The sequence below is a fragment of the Panthera onca genome, chromosome F2 (assembly GCF_046562875.1).
Source record: "Panthera onca isolate mPanOnc1 chromosome F2, mPanOnc1 haplotype 2, whole genome shotgun sequence".
NCBI lineage: Eukaryota > Metazoa > Chordata > Mammalia > Carnivora > Felidae > Panthera > Panthera onca.
The window spans coordinates 19,513,652-19,531,549 of record NC_138356.1 but is presented as its reverse complement, the minus strand read 5'-3'; the positions used below and the strand labels follow the sequence as shown (position 1 = coordinate 19,531,549).

General features: G+C 35.8%; 1 protein-coding gene across 1 annotated transcript in view; it reads right to left on the bottom strand.

Annotated features, from left to right (window-relative positions):
* CF2H8orf34 (chromosome F2 C8orf34 homolog) overlaps nt 1-17,898 on the bottom strand; it is a 408,213-nt gene that overhangs the window by 20,365 nt on the left and 369,950 nt on the right. Inside the window, 1 exon segment of the mRNA XM_060610698.3 lies at nt 9,057-9,150. Within this exon segment, the coding sequence (XP_060466681.1) occupies nt 9,057-9,150 (94 nt within the window).

Sequence of the window (17,898 nt, the reverse complement as noted above, 5' to 3'; positions counted from 1 at the left end):
ATAGAACCCAACACAGCAGTTTCTCATTATATGTGTGTTTTAAGATACGTAAATATGATTCTAAGGACATTCTAAGGAGGTAAGCTGGTCTATGGAGCATATGTAACATTGGAGAATCTTAACTATAAAAATCCTGGTTTGTGACAAAAATGCCAAGGTCCATTTAATTTGTGAAGGTGAAGCAGATCAATGTTGCAAAACAAGCCAGGAGAAATTACGGAACAGTTTGCCTGATATAAACATGCTGAAGTTCTTGCAGTTACTGAAAATGTACAGAACAAAATTCATTAAGAACAAATAGGTTTTACTTGCAACCAGCCAATACATTCTTCTCATTTGTGAAAGATACATCCCATCTAATGGAAGACTACCTATAAGCTAAATCCATCAAGGTTAAAGAATGAACTAGATCCCCCTTCATTTCGTTTTCTTTATTATATTTTGTAGTTTCAGGCTATATCTAGAGCAACTATAAGAATATTCCAAGACAAACAAAAAGTATTTAGTAAGAGGATTAAAAACATATGCTACTCATTTATAACTTTGATTTTTTTTAAATAACCTAAAATTGGACCATGTATCTCCTACTTTCAGTTTTAAAGAATTCAACTTCATATAATACTCTAATCCAAAGAATTTTTTATCACAAAAGATCAGTTCTGTTGTTTAAATATAGTCTTCTCTGATACTTGTTATGGAATGTTCTGACTACTATTATTGCATATGACAAGGAAATTTCAATAAATAAAGCAGGTAAGCTTTGTATCTATTCTGAAGCATGTAACCTTACATGTTGTAGAACACATTTTTCCATTACACTTAATAATAGTTTACTCGGTGAGATTAAATTTTATGTTATTAAATATTACCCATTACATTTTTTCTAGGAGCTTAGAAATCAATTGAAACGTTCATAATATCAGGGTTTTACCACAGACATGGGAAACATTTCAAAGTAAGAATGGCACATGAATAATTCAGGGACATGTGTCCTCTAGAAATTGCAAAAACTTATTTATAATCAAACTAATTCTCTAACAGTATTATAATGGAAAATTACAATTTGACATTAGACTATTTTGCATGTAACAGATAATTCACAGTAATTATTAACTTACTATTATATTTGTTGGTTAAAGATCAATCCTTAAATATTTATAATAACAGGTACCAAACATGCAAATGCCTAATTTATAGAATTTATTGCCTCATATGAGTTCGGATGCCCTGACTTTTTTAAGAAAAGCTTTAGAATTTTCTGAACACTCATAGAAGATTGAATGTGAAAAGTGAGATTAAAAGTCATCAAGATTTCTTTTGGTCTTCAAAAATAACCTAATACAGTTTGTCAGATGTTTTTGTCTGTTTTACTTTAAGAGCTCATCTTTCTAGTTATTCTTGAGCTATTTTTATGTATTACTGTTACCATTACTATCTTTTATTCTTGGTTGTTTCCAAAGCATGTGGGTCTTTTCTCTACAAAGACATGTGTTGTGTAGGATAGCCTAGTTGACCTTTAAATAAGAACAAAATACTGAAGTCCTGTCTTGTTTATCTCCTGAGGTATATATTCCTAGTCCTTATTTCTATGTCATGACCCTAATATTTAAAATTTGAGTTCCAAGAGTCATGAAGTCCTAACACCCATCTGACTTAATTGGCTTTTAACTCATTTTGGTCTTTGTGTTATCTATATACCACTGCCCCCTAACACACCCCTTACTACTCTTTCAGTTGAGAGGATGTTAGTACCTTCTCTTGGGCCTGGTGAGATAATCAGCTGTGGTACAATAACACCACTGACTCAAGCATTGCTCAGATATAAATCTTAGGAGGCTACCTGGAAAGAAATAACCTGAGGTTAGATTAAGGAGAATAAAGGCCACACCACATCCTCAGTGGACAGTAGAATCCTGTAGCTCCACTTTCCTCCCCAAGCACTTTGGCTCTCAAGAGTCCCAGCAGAAACTGTGTCACCCCCTGGTAAGGGGGATTAAGGGAAGTCATGAGTAAAGGATGAAGCAATAAGAGTAAACATCGCTGGGTCCAAACAAGAACATTTGATTATATTCCTGGCCTCTGCTACTGACATGACATGAACAAGCCTACGATCTCTGAGAGAACCAACTTCCTCACTAAATTAAGAGAACTGAGATTGAGAGGATTAGATTAGATTAGATTAGCACTTGCTAAAATCCCAGAGCATCTGGTCTTCCAGCAGTTAATAGGCATTCTGGAAATTATAAGCATTCTGAAAATAGGAATTAATATACATTTGGCAAGGGCACCTGGGTAGTTCAGTTGGTTGAGAGTCAGACTCTTGGTTTTAGCTCAGGTCTTGACCTCATGGTACCTGGATTCAAGCCCCCTGTGGGGCTCTCTGCTGATGGCTTGGGGCCTGCTTGGGATCTCTCACCCTGTCTCTCTGCTCCTCCCCCCTCCACACATTCTCTATAAACAAACAAACAAACAAACAGACTTTAAGAAGAAAAGGCATTCTGCAAAAAGAGCTCAAGTAAATATGCAAAAAACTTTGGACTGTACACAGTCAAACAGATCTTGCTGCAAGACCACACAGCGACATTAAAAAACAAAACAAAACTGTATAGCATTTCTTCAAGTCAACAATGGACAATACTTTCTCTCATTTTAAGCCAGGATGCTGATTATATTAGATCTGTTCATTTAAAAGTGAAGAGCTGTTTTGTTCCTCTTGAAAAGTTTTTCTGTCAGCGGTAGAACAGGTTCTTACACCTGAGAGTTTCTGAAATATAATGATAAGTATAAATTCCCAAAACTTATTCTACTACAAAACTGTTTTTAATAGCTTATCATGATATTGGAACTTAAAGAAGCAGACATCTTGTACCATAGTTCATTATGAAAATGAACCATTCTTTGAACAAAGAGAAAACTATGTTGATGAAATTGGAAAAACAGGAGAGGAGAAGCACTTCTGGAATGTGGGTGTAGGGATCTCCAAAAATCTCCCCTTCTAAAAAGCAATGAGAACACTAGCAAAAATCACCAAAATCAACTTTTCACAACTCTAGAAAGTAACCAAAGGCTTGCAATAATCCATAGAACATTAAAAAAAATTTTTTTAATGTTTATTTATTTTTGAAGGAGAGACAGACAGACAGAGTGTGGGTGGGAGGGGCAGAGAGAGAGAGAGAGAGAGAGAGAGAGAGAGACAGAATCTGAAGCAGGCTCCAGGCTCCGAGCTGTGAGCACAGAACTCACAAACTAACTGCAGGATCATGACCTGAGCTGAAGTCAGACGCTCAACTGACTGAGCCACCCAGGTGTCCCTCCATAGAACATTTTTAAAAGAAAAGCAGCTGAATCTCAATAAGAACAGAGAGCTGTGCATAAGAACAGTGATGGGAGTTATGAAAAAAGAAGGCTATGATCTTCTAGAGGGGCAGAATGGGTTTGGAGCTCCTCCCAAATGTCCCGTATCTAGAGAATTGCCATTATTTGACCTATATAGAAGCTGTCTGCAAAATCCTCATTTGAGTGTTTTTCTTTATTTGCCCTGGATTAGAGTTCATGCAGTGAGAAAGTCAGTCCCTATGACATTTGTCACGAACAATTAGGGGCAATAGTTTCACACAGCAGCTGCCTGAGGCAGTGATAGCAGTTGGGGCAACCAAGGAGTTTACAAAATAAAAATAAAATAATAATAATAATAATAATAATAATAATAATAATAAATCTAGTGGATGAGATGCCCATAACAAGCTTTCAAAAGCTCTGACATATTCCTGAGGATCTAGAAGACAACATGCATGTGTAGTACTATGCACCTGTCCAGGAAAAAAAAAAAAACCCTGATAAAGTTCTGTCTCTCACCTCTGCTTAACCTAGAAGCTCTACGTAAGCAAAGTTGTGAAGTGTTGCAGTGTCCATAGCCTGCCTCAGTACCCTGTATTAGCTGACTGCTAAGCTGAGTAGAAACTTAAGTAATTGTATACAAAAAAATATATAGACTCTGTAAGATTAGTTCAGAAAAGCCACTAAATAAAAAGTAGTAAGGACAATAACAACAGGGAAAAACAGCAGCAACAAACCCTGTCGGGGGAGGGTCTAACTTCCAGAGTAAGAACTTCCACATTATATTATATTAAGTATCCAGTTTGCAACAAACCAAAAAATTAGTGAGATGGTTTATAAATCATCATATCATACATGCCAATAAACATGAAACTGTGGCCCCTAAATAGGAAATAAAAGCAGTCCTGAGAAACTCCCTGCAGAAGCCCAGATGATGGACTTACTCAGCAAAGACTTAACTACTATAAATATATTTGAAGGACTAAAATAAATCATGTTAAATAAAGGAAATTATGAGAATAAATTCTCACCAACTAAAGACTATTAATATAAAGGAAACAAATAGAAATTCTGGATTTAAAATGAAAACAAAAATCACTCCAGGGGCTCAGCAGTTGATTTGAGCTTGCATAAGAAAGAAGCGAAGAACTTATGATAGGTCAATTGAGATCCAGTCTGAGGAACAGAAAAAAAAAAAAAAGAAGAAAAATGAACAGTTCCATCAAGTGTACCAAAATACATATAATCAGAGTCCCCAAAGGAGCAATGAGAAAAAACAGTCCGAAAAAATATTTGAAGAAATAATGGCTGAAACCTTCACACATCTGATGAAAATACTAATCTACATATCCAAGAAACAGCAGTAAGATAAAGTCAAAGATATCCACACTAACATATCACTCTACCAAAAAAGAAAGGCCATGGAAGAATCTTGAAAGCAGAGAGAAACAACACAGCATATACAAAGGATCTTCAATTTTGCTGGAGAGCTCATCTTAAGCAGGAGTCAATGTTTAGAACTTTGAGAGTTGTAAATGCCCCAGTTCTTGCATCTATACATGAGAAGATATGAATTCTAATAATGCTGCCCATTTTTTATTGTATCTTTGGGTTCCTAACACTATACATAATTTAAATTTGGACCCAACCACCGACGTACAGACCTGAGATCTTGATTTCTGATGAACACATTTACATTTTTCATCCAAAGCCTAGAACAGATAGACAACTTCTTCCTGTTTTGCACAGCTGGAGAGTACAGGTATTTTGTTTCTGTTTCATACCTGTGGCAGTTCCCCCAGGTGTCAGGCTTTATCTATACAGGCCCCTCATACCAGCTTCCCTGCCTTAGGCAGACCCAGTGCCAAATCACCAGTCGTTACAGCTATTAAGACCTCAGACTCCAGGGTCTAAAACCTGAATCCATATCTTAGGTCTCAACAAGTCACACTTGCATTAGCACCTCTAACTCTGACTCTTATTTCTTTATTTTGGACATCTCTACTATTTCATTTGTTTGTTTGTTTCTTTTTCTTAGCTTGTTTGTTTGTTTGTTTTACCTTAGTTTTTCAGGTTTTAAAAGTTCACAACATAATTAGAAGGTACTGGCTGTGTTGACGATAGCTATTTTATGACTTTATATCCATGTAGATAATGAATCTACCGACTGGATGGCCTGTATCTCAATTTCACTCCACATTTGTTCCATCAAATTTCAGCCTTCTTTCTCCATTCTCACATTTTACATCCAAACTTAACTTACAGATGGGAAAAGTAGCGTAGAGACATAAGGTCTAAAATCTAACAACACTATGGAAACAATTCACAACCCTCTGATTCATTGGACTTTTCATCCAGTAGTTCCCAATCTTTAGAATAATCAAGGTCTGCCTGAGGGGTTTATTAAAAATGCAGAATTCAGAGTCCCTTGCAGAGATTCTGATTCAATATGTCTGAAGTGAAGCCCAGTAATATGAACACCAAACAGTATCCCAGTAGATTCAAATATCTGTGACATGAGTTATTAAAATTTTTTTTAATGTTTATTTTTGAGAGAGAGAGAGAGAGAGAGAGAGAGAGAGAAAGCACAAGCCAGGGAGGGGCAGGGAGAGAGAGGGAGACACAGAATCCGAAGCAGGCTCCAGGCTCCGAGCTGTCAGCACAGAGCCTGACGCGGGGCTTCAACTCATGAACCACAAGATCATGACCTGAGCCAAAGTCAGACGCTCAACCGACTGAGCCACCCAGGAGCCCCTGTGACATGAGTTATTTAGTGACTTCACCCTATAATCTGAGAGATTAAAAACAAACTTCTAACATGAGGTTTTTTAAATTGTGATTTATACCTTAAAAAAAAAGCAGAATAAAAAAATCTAATTAAGGTTTCTGTTTATCTTATTTACAATAGAAGTTTTTAAAGCTTCCCATTTAATTATTCAAGACATCTTTTCCTAAAAGGTGTTCTTTTATAAAACTTATTTGAGCTGTCTTATTTTTAAATGATGCAATAGGAAATATGCACTGCTACAAAGATCCTGACATTATTTGGAAACTTTCTGCCATGATAATTTTGTCTCAGGAGAAATGAGAAAATGCTATAAAACTACCTAGGTATAATTTATAGAAAGCTGAGTCAAGAAACAGGTGTTACTTTTGGAATGATGAATCTTGTCCTTTTCCTCACTCATAAATTTCTAATACACGAGCCTCTAGACTCTAAATCAGATATTGGGTTCACATGTATTCATGTCATTAATTCTCTTTCACTGAGGAAATCAAGAGGTAGATACATTACCTTGCCAGCTCTTTCACAAACCAAACGCGTTGAGTACAAGTACCAGTGGAGACGCTAGTGCCTCAGTGGCTTCATCTCACACTTGTCCCCGCACCTGAATGTTGGATGCTGCTCTTGAAAAGTATTTGCATCTCTGTGCTCGGAGCTTGGCTACAATGCTAGCTAGCATTCCACTTCCAGATGGCTCTTATTACTACCTAATTATTTTTAAACCCTGATTTTATTTCAAACAATTTACCATTGTCAAGGGTCACCTCCAAGTACAACATTGCTGAAATCAAATATTTTTGGTGCTAGGTCTATGGTTAGGAGAGTTCAGGAATGGCTTTTTTAAGAGTGATTGATAGACCATATGGCAAAAGCCATGGCTAAACTATAAATCCAATATTAAAATTTAAAAAGCTATAAATAATGTTTATTGCAAGTATTCAGTCACAATTATTATTTATTTTATTTGTTAAAATTTCCAATTGTCTTGATAAATGAATTAGAAAGTATCAAAGAAATATATTCACTCATTCATTCATCCTTCTGATAGTTATTGAGTTCTTATTATGTACCTCAATGTGGTAAAGAAAATAGATTCCTTCTCTCAAAGACTTCGCATCCAAGTGGAAGAGGAAATTATTGCAACTTACCAAAATCATGTGAAACTATATGCAGAAAGTCAATATGATTAGATGACAAGAGTTAAAGACAATTTGGGGGATTTTTATCTCCTTTGCATTATTAAGCTATTTTTTAGACTTAATATTGATTGGAGATACATGGATTTAAGGACAAAAAATAAGTCTAAATTTGCACATGGATTAAATAGACTCTTTTGATCAGCTGTGTTCTTTTAAGTTCCAGCTCATTGTAAGCTATCGCCCGCTCATAAAATTAACACACTGTGATCCTGCAAGGATGTTGTTCACCTTAACTTCCTCACTTCGGGCACCTGTGTGTTGACTCTAACAGAGCAAAATTATATATACTGTCTTTATACAACACACACTACCATGAAAGGCTTTTTTTAAACACAAAACTTATTAAGGCCTCAAGAGGATATGGTGAAAATGATCACCAAAGTGATCCAAAGTGTAGAATGAGAGTTTATGTACATTTGAGTGAGTGGAGAGTAGACAGGGAGTATAACTGGGTTTGCATTTATTTGCATAAAAGTTTGGGACCACTGTTAATGCTTTCCTACATGGGGGTATTCTCCTCTTTGCATCTCATGCTGCTTTTATCCTAGATCATTTCACTTAGGATCCCTTGCATTGAAGATCTTTAAAATAGTCTCTTTATTTTTGTATTAGGTTCAAGTACAGCCCACTTTCTGAGTCTCATCAGTTGTTTGTCTGAAGTAGGTGTACAGATTCCAATAGAATCTGTAAAATGTCACTGTGTTATTCACTGTGTTTCTGAATGTGCCAGCTGAGTGACACTTCTACTGTATGCCTGTTCTCACCTGAGCACTCTGCTCTTAATCCCTCTCCTGGATGCGTTTCCTCTGGCCACATAAGCTTACAGCTACAGAAGTGGGATAAGAATTTTTTTAAGGCCTTTTAACCCAGAAGAGTAATTTTCTAGATCCCCCTGGGTACAGGATTATAATGTTAGCCATGTAACATATTGGTCTTTCTGGTAGCTATGGCATAGGGGAATTGTTAATGAATCACTTCATACCAATTATCATGAGAGCTATGTTATCAATTACAATTTTTATTCCACCCTGCAGGCTCTCGTTGATTTAAAAAAGTAAATTTGGATATGTTATTATTTTTAAAGTGATGTTATTTCCATATAGTCCAGACTCCAACCTCTCATCTGGATTGCTGAGCCCATATATCTGACAATGTCAGTAAACCCCTGGAAAGCACACACTGAGTCATGCCAAAGTGTAGTAATCCATTTTTTGTTATGATTATAACCTAGTGATTTAAATCAAGAGTTATATATTCTATATGCTTTAAATATTGTGATACTATTATTTGTTTTGCGAACTTAGCAACAAGTTTCTCTGTCCATGCACTTATTCATTTAACCAATAATGATAATCTCACATATAATAATGATGAGATGATCCCAACACACTTCAAAATTGTTTGATAATCACAAGTTATCACTGCTATAATTCCACAATATTCAAAGAAGGTTGACATCGCAAAACAGACATTCTGTGTTGGTCTTCAGGAAAAACAGTTCACTTCCTTTGAGGTGTTACATACTCTTCCTTGCAGGGTCAGCTTGTAGGACTCTGCACCACAATGAAAACATCACAGAATCAACATTTAACCTGAAGTAGAGCTCATCTTTACATGGTCTCCCTAAACAAGCCTGCATTTTTTGCAGACGTGTAATGTTATGAACAGGAAATGCCTGCCTTGTGGATTTCCTTTAGCTGAAGACAATTTGTCAGTAAACAGCCACGTCTACTCACGTTTATCTTGTTCTGCTTCTACTCCTTCACTTTCTGTGTCACTTGGCAAGATCCACGGCTGATGAACTACTTGTAATTGCTTTAAAGATTCGTCCTGCCAAAGACAAATTTCATTCTGGATTAAACTCTAGATGCATATCATGAATACCAACATGGGTGAACATTTTAGTCTTATGAATTATATGTCCAAAAAAAGAAAGAGAGAGAGAGAGAGAGAGAGAGAAAGAGAGAGAGAGAGAGAGAGAGAGAGAGAAGAATTTCCTCACAACAGAGAAGAGTCCTAAGTTTAAATTCATTTTCATGTCAAAGACATGCCATTAACTCTGAACTAGTTTTTTTATATTCCCCTTTTAATAAGATTTAATGTCTTAATAAGAAGAAATATCTAGACTCTGTTCCTTCCTGAATTAATATTTTTATGGAGATCTTGGCAATCATGCTTAGGAATATAACAATGAAATATTCAATATAAAATTGCACAAAATGTGCCTGTTTGCCATCAAAGTTTCAAACCCCTTTTAATGAGAATAAAGATTAGTAGGATTTAGAGAACATTCTCAACTTTACCTTTCAGTGCTACTTATTTCACTGTCTTCTTTCTCTTCTTACCTCCTTATTTTTGTCACTATATTTCCCATAATTCCTTCTTGCTCTATGCTTTCTTTCATTGCCCTCAACCAGACCCTCATCATCTCCCATCCTGACTGCAGTAATCACCATCTATGAGTTTTCTAGGGTCAAGTTTCATACCCTTCCTAATTCTCCCCACCAGTTTCCTGCCAGAGTGGGCTTTTTAAGATGTCATATGAGGTACCTGTTACCTTTCCATAGTCCTACAGTGGTTTCCCAATTCCCAGGATAAAATCTAAACTCAAAAGCCCCTCGTGATCCATCCTGGTCCACCCTGATGTCCCGCCACTTTCATCTCCAGCTCACCTCAGTTAACCCTTGCACTTCAGATAGAGTTAACAGGTAGCTCCTCAATTTTGTCACTGTCTGATATGCCAAGAGGTTTCACTTCCTGCCTAGAATACACTACATTTATTTATCTGTTTCAGACATTGACACTTCTCCCAGGGCTCAGATGTCCTCTCTACTGAAAGTCTTCCTCGGGGAAGACAGAACTACTCCTGTATTCTGCCGTGTGCCTATTGTACCAACATAATAACTACTGCATAGTAATTGTCCTTTCATATCCCCCTCCCTCAAAAATAATCTGGAAGGTCCCTAAGGACATGGATAACTTTGGTCACCTTTTGGTTTCAAATTTATTGAGCCATGAATTAAGAAAAAATTTTCAAACATATTTTGAAATTTTAAGACAAAAGCAATACGACCTGTCGATTTACTCTCTTGATGACTCAAATTCATCCATCATCTCTCCCCTCTTTTAGTAATGTTTTTCTGTAACTTGAGGTATTTTGTTTATTTTGTTCAAATACTATTAAGATAAAAATAAGGGCCCACAACTCCTGAAAGTGGATATCGCTATAAATTAAATTTCCACTTTGCTTACAACAACTCCTGTATGAAAAAAACATCATATCTGCCCTCCCTTGATTATGGCAGTTAACTCTAGAGATGTTGAGTCCCAATCTAGAGTTTCAGAAAGTCAATTTTTCTAGAGTTTGGGAGGGGGGCAGGGGTTTGAATAGGTGAATCAGAGGAGATATTTTAAAGAAGTGAAACTATTCTGATATTATAATGATAAATACAAGACACTAGCATTTGTCAAAACCTATAGAACTTCACACAATAGAGTAAAACTTAGGGTATGCAAATGAAAAAAAATATTGTGGAGTTATTTCTACAGAGTGTATTGCAAGCCCTGGGAGAGGGAATGGGGTAATTGTTGAAACATCAGCAATGTTCTGGTCTCAAGGCTGTCGAATGCAATAGCACTATGAGAACAGACCCCATGATCCCCCAGGAGCCAATCAGGGAACAGACCATTGTAATTGCCTGGCTGTCATTGAAACTGCACATCTTTCCTACATGCTTTCCCATAAACACCAGATGTGTACTTGGTCTATGTCTGGAGGCTCTTTGTGTTTTCCTCCCATGCATTGACACTCTTTGATGTTTATACCTGGCAAACATGAAATAAAGACTATGTACAGTTTGCTGCTGCTGTTATTTCCCTGGCAGAGGCACCTTGCACGTCCGCTTAGTCTGTCTGAGAACTTTCTTCAGTGCGCGGCTACAAAAAATCAATTAGGAGGTTGGAAGATCCCAAGATGGAAAGCAAAACACTAACAAAGCATCTAGATGCATTACAGATGTATGAAATGTAACTGAAGGGGGTGATGGAATAAGGTGCTAACCTAAGTAACTTTGAAAATGAATGGAGTCTGTAAAACCAAAACCAAAAAGAACTGTTCACAAATACTGTATACTAACTGATAAAGTTGTTTTCCATGTACATATAGGTTAACAAATCTGAAGCTACATATATTCTGGAATTGGACAATGAAGCAAATGGATAACAGATGCTGGGAGCCAAATTTCTCACTGTTGAAGTGGGAGTTTATAGAAAGCAAGGCTAGACTGATCCATGTATAATGTATTATTAGAGTTGGAGACGTCAGCATAACTCATGTTGAGCTCACTACATATACAGAAGGCCAAATATTGAAATATTTATGAATATTGATATATACATGGGTTACTATAGACACATATATCTCCCTACTCTGGCAGCTGAGAGGGCTTAGAAGTGATGACATCCCAATAGCAAAGAACACAGCTAACACCCATATCTTGGTTCCTAATACCATTCTCTAATGAAAGAACCAGAATTCTTGAAGAAATGACTGATTCTAGGACTGAGGCAGGAAAGATACAAGATAAGCCTGAAGCATCTTGTGGTGCCAGAAAGCAAGAAGGTGTTCACACATGTACGCGCGTGCGCACACACACACACACACACACACACACACACACACACAATAATGGGAATATATCAAAGGGATAAAGGAGCCAAGTGAAAAATCTATTAATGGCAGAAGCTAGGACAATTTATACTACAAAATAAATAAGATAGCATTGGGTTATTATGCAATATAAAACAAATATCTATGAATCCATTCTGACAAAAATAAATGTTTGACTAAATAAATTAATAGGTAAGAATAGACAAATATGGCATGCAAAGGATTTCAAATAATCTATATGGATACTCTGCTCTTAAGGAGGTGGAGAATAACTTCCTAATCTGTAAGCGCATGCTATGGGTAGTGACTTTCTACCAGAGTGCAATATGGAACAGAGGGCCAAAAGACTAACTTTACAGTGGAGTAACCTGACCAACACTATCTAAAGACAAGTGATTAAGGTGAATATCAATAGCAATAATTCATAGTATGTATATACCCTTGATAGGAGGCGATGAAATGGAATTTGACCTCTATGGTTTTCCTTCTCAAACACGTCATCTCAGTGTAACCATGAGAAAAATATCACACAAATCTCAACTGAGAAACAATCAACAAAATATATGACCAGTACTCTTTAAAACTCTTACCATCATCAAACACAAGGAAAGTCTGAGAAATTGTCACAACCAAGAAAAGCCTAAAGATATCACTACTAAATGTAATATGATATCTTAGATGGGATCTTGGAATAGAAAAAAGACATTTGAAAAAAACTGAGGGTATTTGAGTAAAGTATGGATTTAGTTACTGATAATGTATCAGTATTGGTTTATTAATTGTGACAAATATATTAATATAAGGTATTAATGACAATTAAAATTGGGTGAGAGGTACATAGGAACCCTCTGAACTACCTTGTCAACAATTCTGTGAACCTAAAACTGCTCTAAAATAAAAAGGTTTATTTAAAAATCAAAATAAGCAAAATAACATTTTTAAGTGATTTTCAATCTTAAAATAAAAGCACCTTTTTTTTTTTTAGTACCAACAACTTGAAAATAGTCTGTTAATCAGATTAAAACTTAAATTCCAGACAGTAGGTCCTAAGAGTTGTCATCAGAAGGAGAATATTTTTTTTCTTTTTATTGCGTCTATATGAGATGATGGATGTCAACTCAACCTATTGCGGTCATCATTTCATAATATATATAAATCAAGCCATCATGCCGTATGCCTTAAACTTAAACAGGATGCATGTCAATTACTTCTCAATAAAACTGGAAAAAATAAAAACAAAACTTATATTGCTATAATATAAGAGATGGGCTTTGCACCGAAAAGCCCTTGCCTCAGGGTTGAGAGTCACAGTCTTTTACCGTAGTTAATTTAGAACACGTCACTTCTCTTCTTTGGATGGAATGGAGCAGATGAAAGTACTAGATAAGATGACCTCTATTATTTCACGAGTGGTGAATTGCTAGGTCTAGATTCTTTAGACAGCCAGCAGATTGTGAGAGGCACTAGATGAACTAGTGTAAGGAAAGCTGGCAAAGAAAAAAATAAAGACAGTTAATCCTGAAATATACACTTTACGTGTAAATTAGTGTTTATTTTTGGAATTTAACTCATTTTTTGTTCAATTTTCTCAATTATTGGATCCGGTGTTGCAGGGCCATACCTTAAGAAACAGCATAAATGCAAAAAAAAAAAAAAAAAAAAAAAAAAAAAAAAGTCTTGGATTTAAAACTCCATAACAGTATACAGGACAGCAGAAATATAATTTCAGAAATTTTTGTGTAATAGAGAGGGAACTCACATTCCTGCAAATTACCAAAAATAGAACACACAATCTCTGATGTTTAAGAAAGAACTATGAAAAATACCCTTTTGGCTTTGTAAGATAAAATCAAAATGGCTAAATCTTACTCATTTAAAACATAAAATTTTAAAGTGACCATGAAAAAATATTTTTAGTTAAACAAGCATTTTGGTTATTTACCTTTTGGTCCCAAATACTAAAACCTGCTTTCATAAGAAAAGACATAGCTAATAAGTCAATTGTGTTACTTTTTCCCATAATAGTTCAGAATATTAAGCAATCCTACTGATTGGTTTCCAGATTTAATGGCTTTACTCCTGAAAAGATAATAAACATTCAGTTATCCTTTGTTTATTGTAAATTATATAAACTAAAAATGGAACATTAGCTCAGTAAAACATGTAGTTTGGGAAGAACTCTAAAATGGTAAGTTTTTGGAATCGTAGAGATAGTACAAACATTACTATTAATAGATCATTTAAATGTTTTACTTTGGTTTTCCCTAAAATAGGGTTTAATAATATTAATGCACCTGTTTGCTTTATCCATGTCAACAGGAAATACTACGTATGTTCAAACTAAAACCCATCAGACTTTTTGAGGGGGACAAGAAGCTGAAATCTTGAACATTTCTAAAAACAGGAGCTGATATGTTCTGTGCCAACTTGTTCAACAATTTTTCTAGAGGAATATTAAACTATGTCTCAACCATAGTACAAACTGTTTCATACACCCAAGAGCAAGTTCTGGGGTTGCTTTTAGAAGAAATGCCATTCATCCTTTTTCTAAAACACTTTCACCGTAAGTATGTAAACACCCAGGGACTAGGAGTGCTGAGGAATGGTGATATGCATCACATGGAAACCGGCTGCCAGCCGTATGTCAGCATATCATTGTATCTGCCAACAGAGGAAGTGCTTTATAAACTTCAGCAGTAGTATTATTCCACATGGATAGCCTATTTTTGGATTCTCTAAATGCAATCAATCAGTGATTTATGTCATCTGTGGTCATGGAAGTTCAGTATGTTTAGAGAAAAAAAAAATGCTCTTTTGCTTAAATTTTCCCCATTGGATACTCCAATCCTGAGACAACTGAATATCCCTCTTCCTTTGGATAAATATGAAAACAATGCACAAAACATCAGCTTCTATCTTCCAAAAAGGATTAATCGCTTTCATTTTTACTTCTATAACCATAGAATCCACATAAAATAAAAATCCCGGAAGCATGTTGCATGTAAAGTGAAACAAAATTACCCTCCTCTTCAGGTACATTTAATAGACTGCTCTCTCTGACGCAGAATTAATTCTACACTTCCATTGAAACAAATTTCTCCATTTATAACTTACATACGTAAATTAATACAAGCATACCTCATTTTATTGTGCTTCCCAGATATTGTGTTTTTCACAAATGGAAGGTTTGTGGTAAGCCTGTGTGCAACAAGTCTATCAGTGCTGTTTCCCCAACAGCATTTGCTCACTTCATGTCTGTCACATTTTGCTAATTCTCTCAATATTTCAAACTTTTTCATTAATATTTTATTTGTTATGGAGATCTGTGATCAGTGACTATGACTTGCTGAAAGCTCAAGTGATGGTTAGCATTTTTGAGCAATAAAATGTTTTTAAATTAAAGTGTATACTTTTAAAAGACATAATCATATTGCACATTTTATAGACTACAATACAGCGTAAACAAAATTTTTATATGCATTGTGCAAGCAAAAAATTCATTGACCAGCTTTATTGCAATATTTGCTTTACTGTAGTGGTCTGGACCTGAACCCACAATATCACCAAGGTATGGCAGTAAAGTTTGAAAGTACCTTTCTTTTCATATTTGTTAATGAAATGTCTTGTATTCTCAGACTGAGATCCATGATTTTTTAGTAAATTAAACTTTTACAGCCCATTTCTTTTGGGAATTGTAAAAGGTCAATTAAAACCTAAGAAGAGGGAACTAATAAGTTTAGGAAGCTATAAGTTTGAACTCATAGAATTTGGGAAAAGAAAACAGAAAAAAGTAATGATGAAGTTAGAAAAATACGGTGTATTGTGAAAAACATTACAAAATAGATGCAAGGTGCTAAAATAAATTTATGTGACAAACTTGCTATACTACACTGTGCACTGGGATCGCGCTCCATTTTATGTCCTAATTCATGCCATTTGGTGACATTTCTCTGCAAGGAAATTATGGGATAAAATTGTAAGGTTTTGAAATGGATGAGAGATTACTGAGTACAGACAATGGAAAATAAATCATTTTTTCCTAGCATGTCCTTCTAGTTCCTGATTCTGTGGAGGTTCTGAGTCTTTCATGGACTTTTCATGGACATTGTTTATAGAAATTGCCAGTACTGCAAATGATTCTAGCCCATACATTGTATCCATTTGAACGTAATTGGTTGGTACCCTACAGATATTGGTCAGTTTTGCCAGTTTTTCCATCTCTTTATAACTTCAGCATTTCCTATTTGACTGTGTATCTGAGGGTTTAACCGTCCTTTGAACTGGTTGTAACACTTTACTGGTCCCCTTACTAATTAATGAGTTGAGTAAGTCTTTGATATGTGTTCATTTTATACCTGTATGAAAACCAGGATTAAGACTTAAAAAAAAAAAAAAAAACAGAAACATTGTAGCAACGTGGATGGAACTGGAGAGTGTGATGCTAAGTGAAATAAGCCATACAGAGAAAGACAGATACCATATGTTTTCACTCTTATGTGGATCCTGAGAAACTTAACAGAAACCCATGGAGGAGGGGGAAGGAAAAAAAAGAGGCTAGAGAGGGAGGGAGCCAAAGCATAAGAGACTCTTAAAAACTGAGAACAAACTGAGGGTTGATGGGGGGTGGGAGGGAGGGGAGGGTGGGCGATGGGTATTGAGGAGGGCACCTTTTGGGATGAGCACTGGGTATTGTATGGAAACCAATTTGGCAATAAATTTCATATATTGAAAAAAAAAATAAAAAAAATAAAAAACAAAAACAAGTTATCCTTTAACAACAGGTATCAGTTCTAAATGAATGTCAAAGACAAAATAGGGTTTCCTTGAAAAAAATTGTTTCCTCCTTTCTTAAGTGAATGAAACTATGTCACTAAGTAATAATATTGGTTTTTGAAAAGTGAATCCCTGTGCATGATAAAAAGTAAATTGTATCTTATCTATGACAGGATAATGGCATGCACTTTCCACGGAAGTGTAGTTGGAACTTCATGACAGTCGCCATCACGCAATAGTACAACTCGGAGAACAAGACCGGCCAAAATAGGCATGAGAAGTGATTTTAAGATACTGTGTTGCATAGAATCAGCCTCCTTTCCGGTTCAGATCGTAGAGCTGGCAAAACCAACCTCCACAGATTTGGAAAAGGGCCTGCCTGCTCTACATGCTTTTTTTCCTGTCTGACACCCTTAGCAATTGCCAAGCTGCCATTTGACACCTTGAGTTAGTTCACACTCCTGTGTGTGTTGCCTCCGGCCTTCACCAGCTAGCTTCCTGCAGACATGAGGAGCTGCTCTAAATTGCTCTTTACAAAGTTTCAAAAAATCATTAACTTCAGTCTTTAGTTCTTTATAGCTTCTCACCCATTTAGGTTGACAATACTTTTCTGATGCATATACATTTAAATTAAAAAATCTCTCATGATTAGGGGATTTGTAAGCAGTGTACTATGCTACTTTCCAATTATTCATATGGGAAATGTGATGTTTTATTTTTATTTATTTATTTATTTATTTATTTAAATATATGAAATTTATTGCCAAATTGGTCTCCATACAACACCCAGTGCTCATCCCAACAGGTGCCCTCCTCAATACCCATCGCCCACCCTCCCCTCCCTCCCACCCCCCATCAGCCCTCAGTTTGTTCTCAGCTTTTAAGAGTCTCTTATGTTTGGCTCTCTCCCACTCTAACCTCTTTTTTTTTTTTTCCTTCCCCTCCCCCATGGGTTCCTGTTAAGTTTCTCAGGATCCACATAAGAGTGAACACATAGGGGGAATGTGATGTTTTAAACACATTAGCTTTTCTGTAAAAAGTGTGACAATCAAGCTTTGGAAGCAGTTGATTTTGATAAGTTGTTTCAAATTCTATACATTTTTTGAATAACTGTTAGTATTATTTCAAAACTGAAA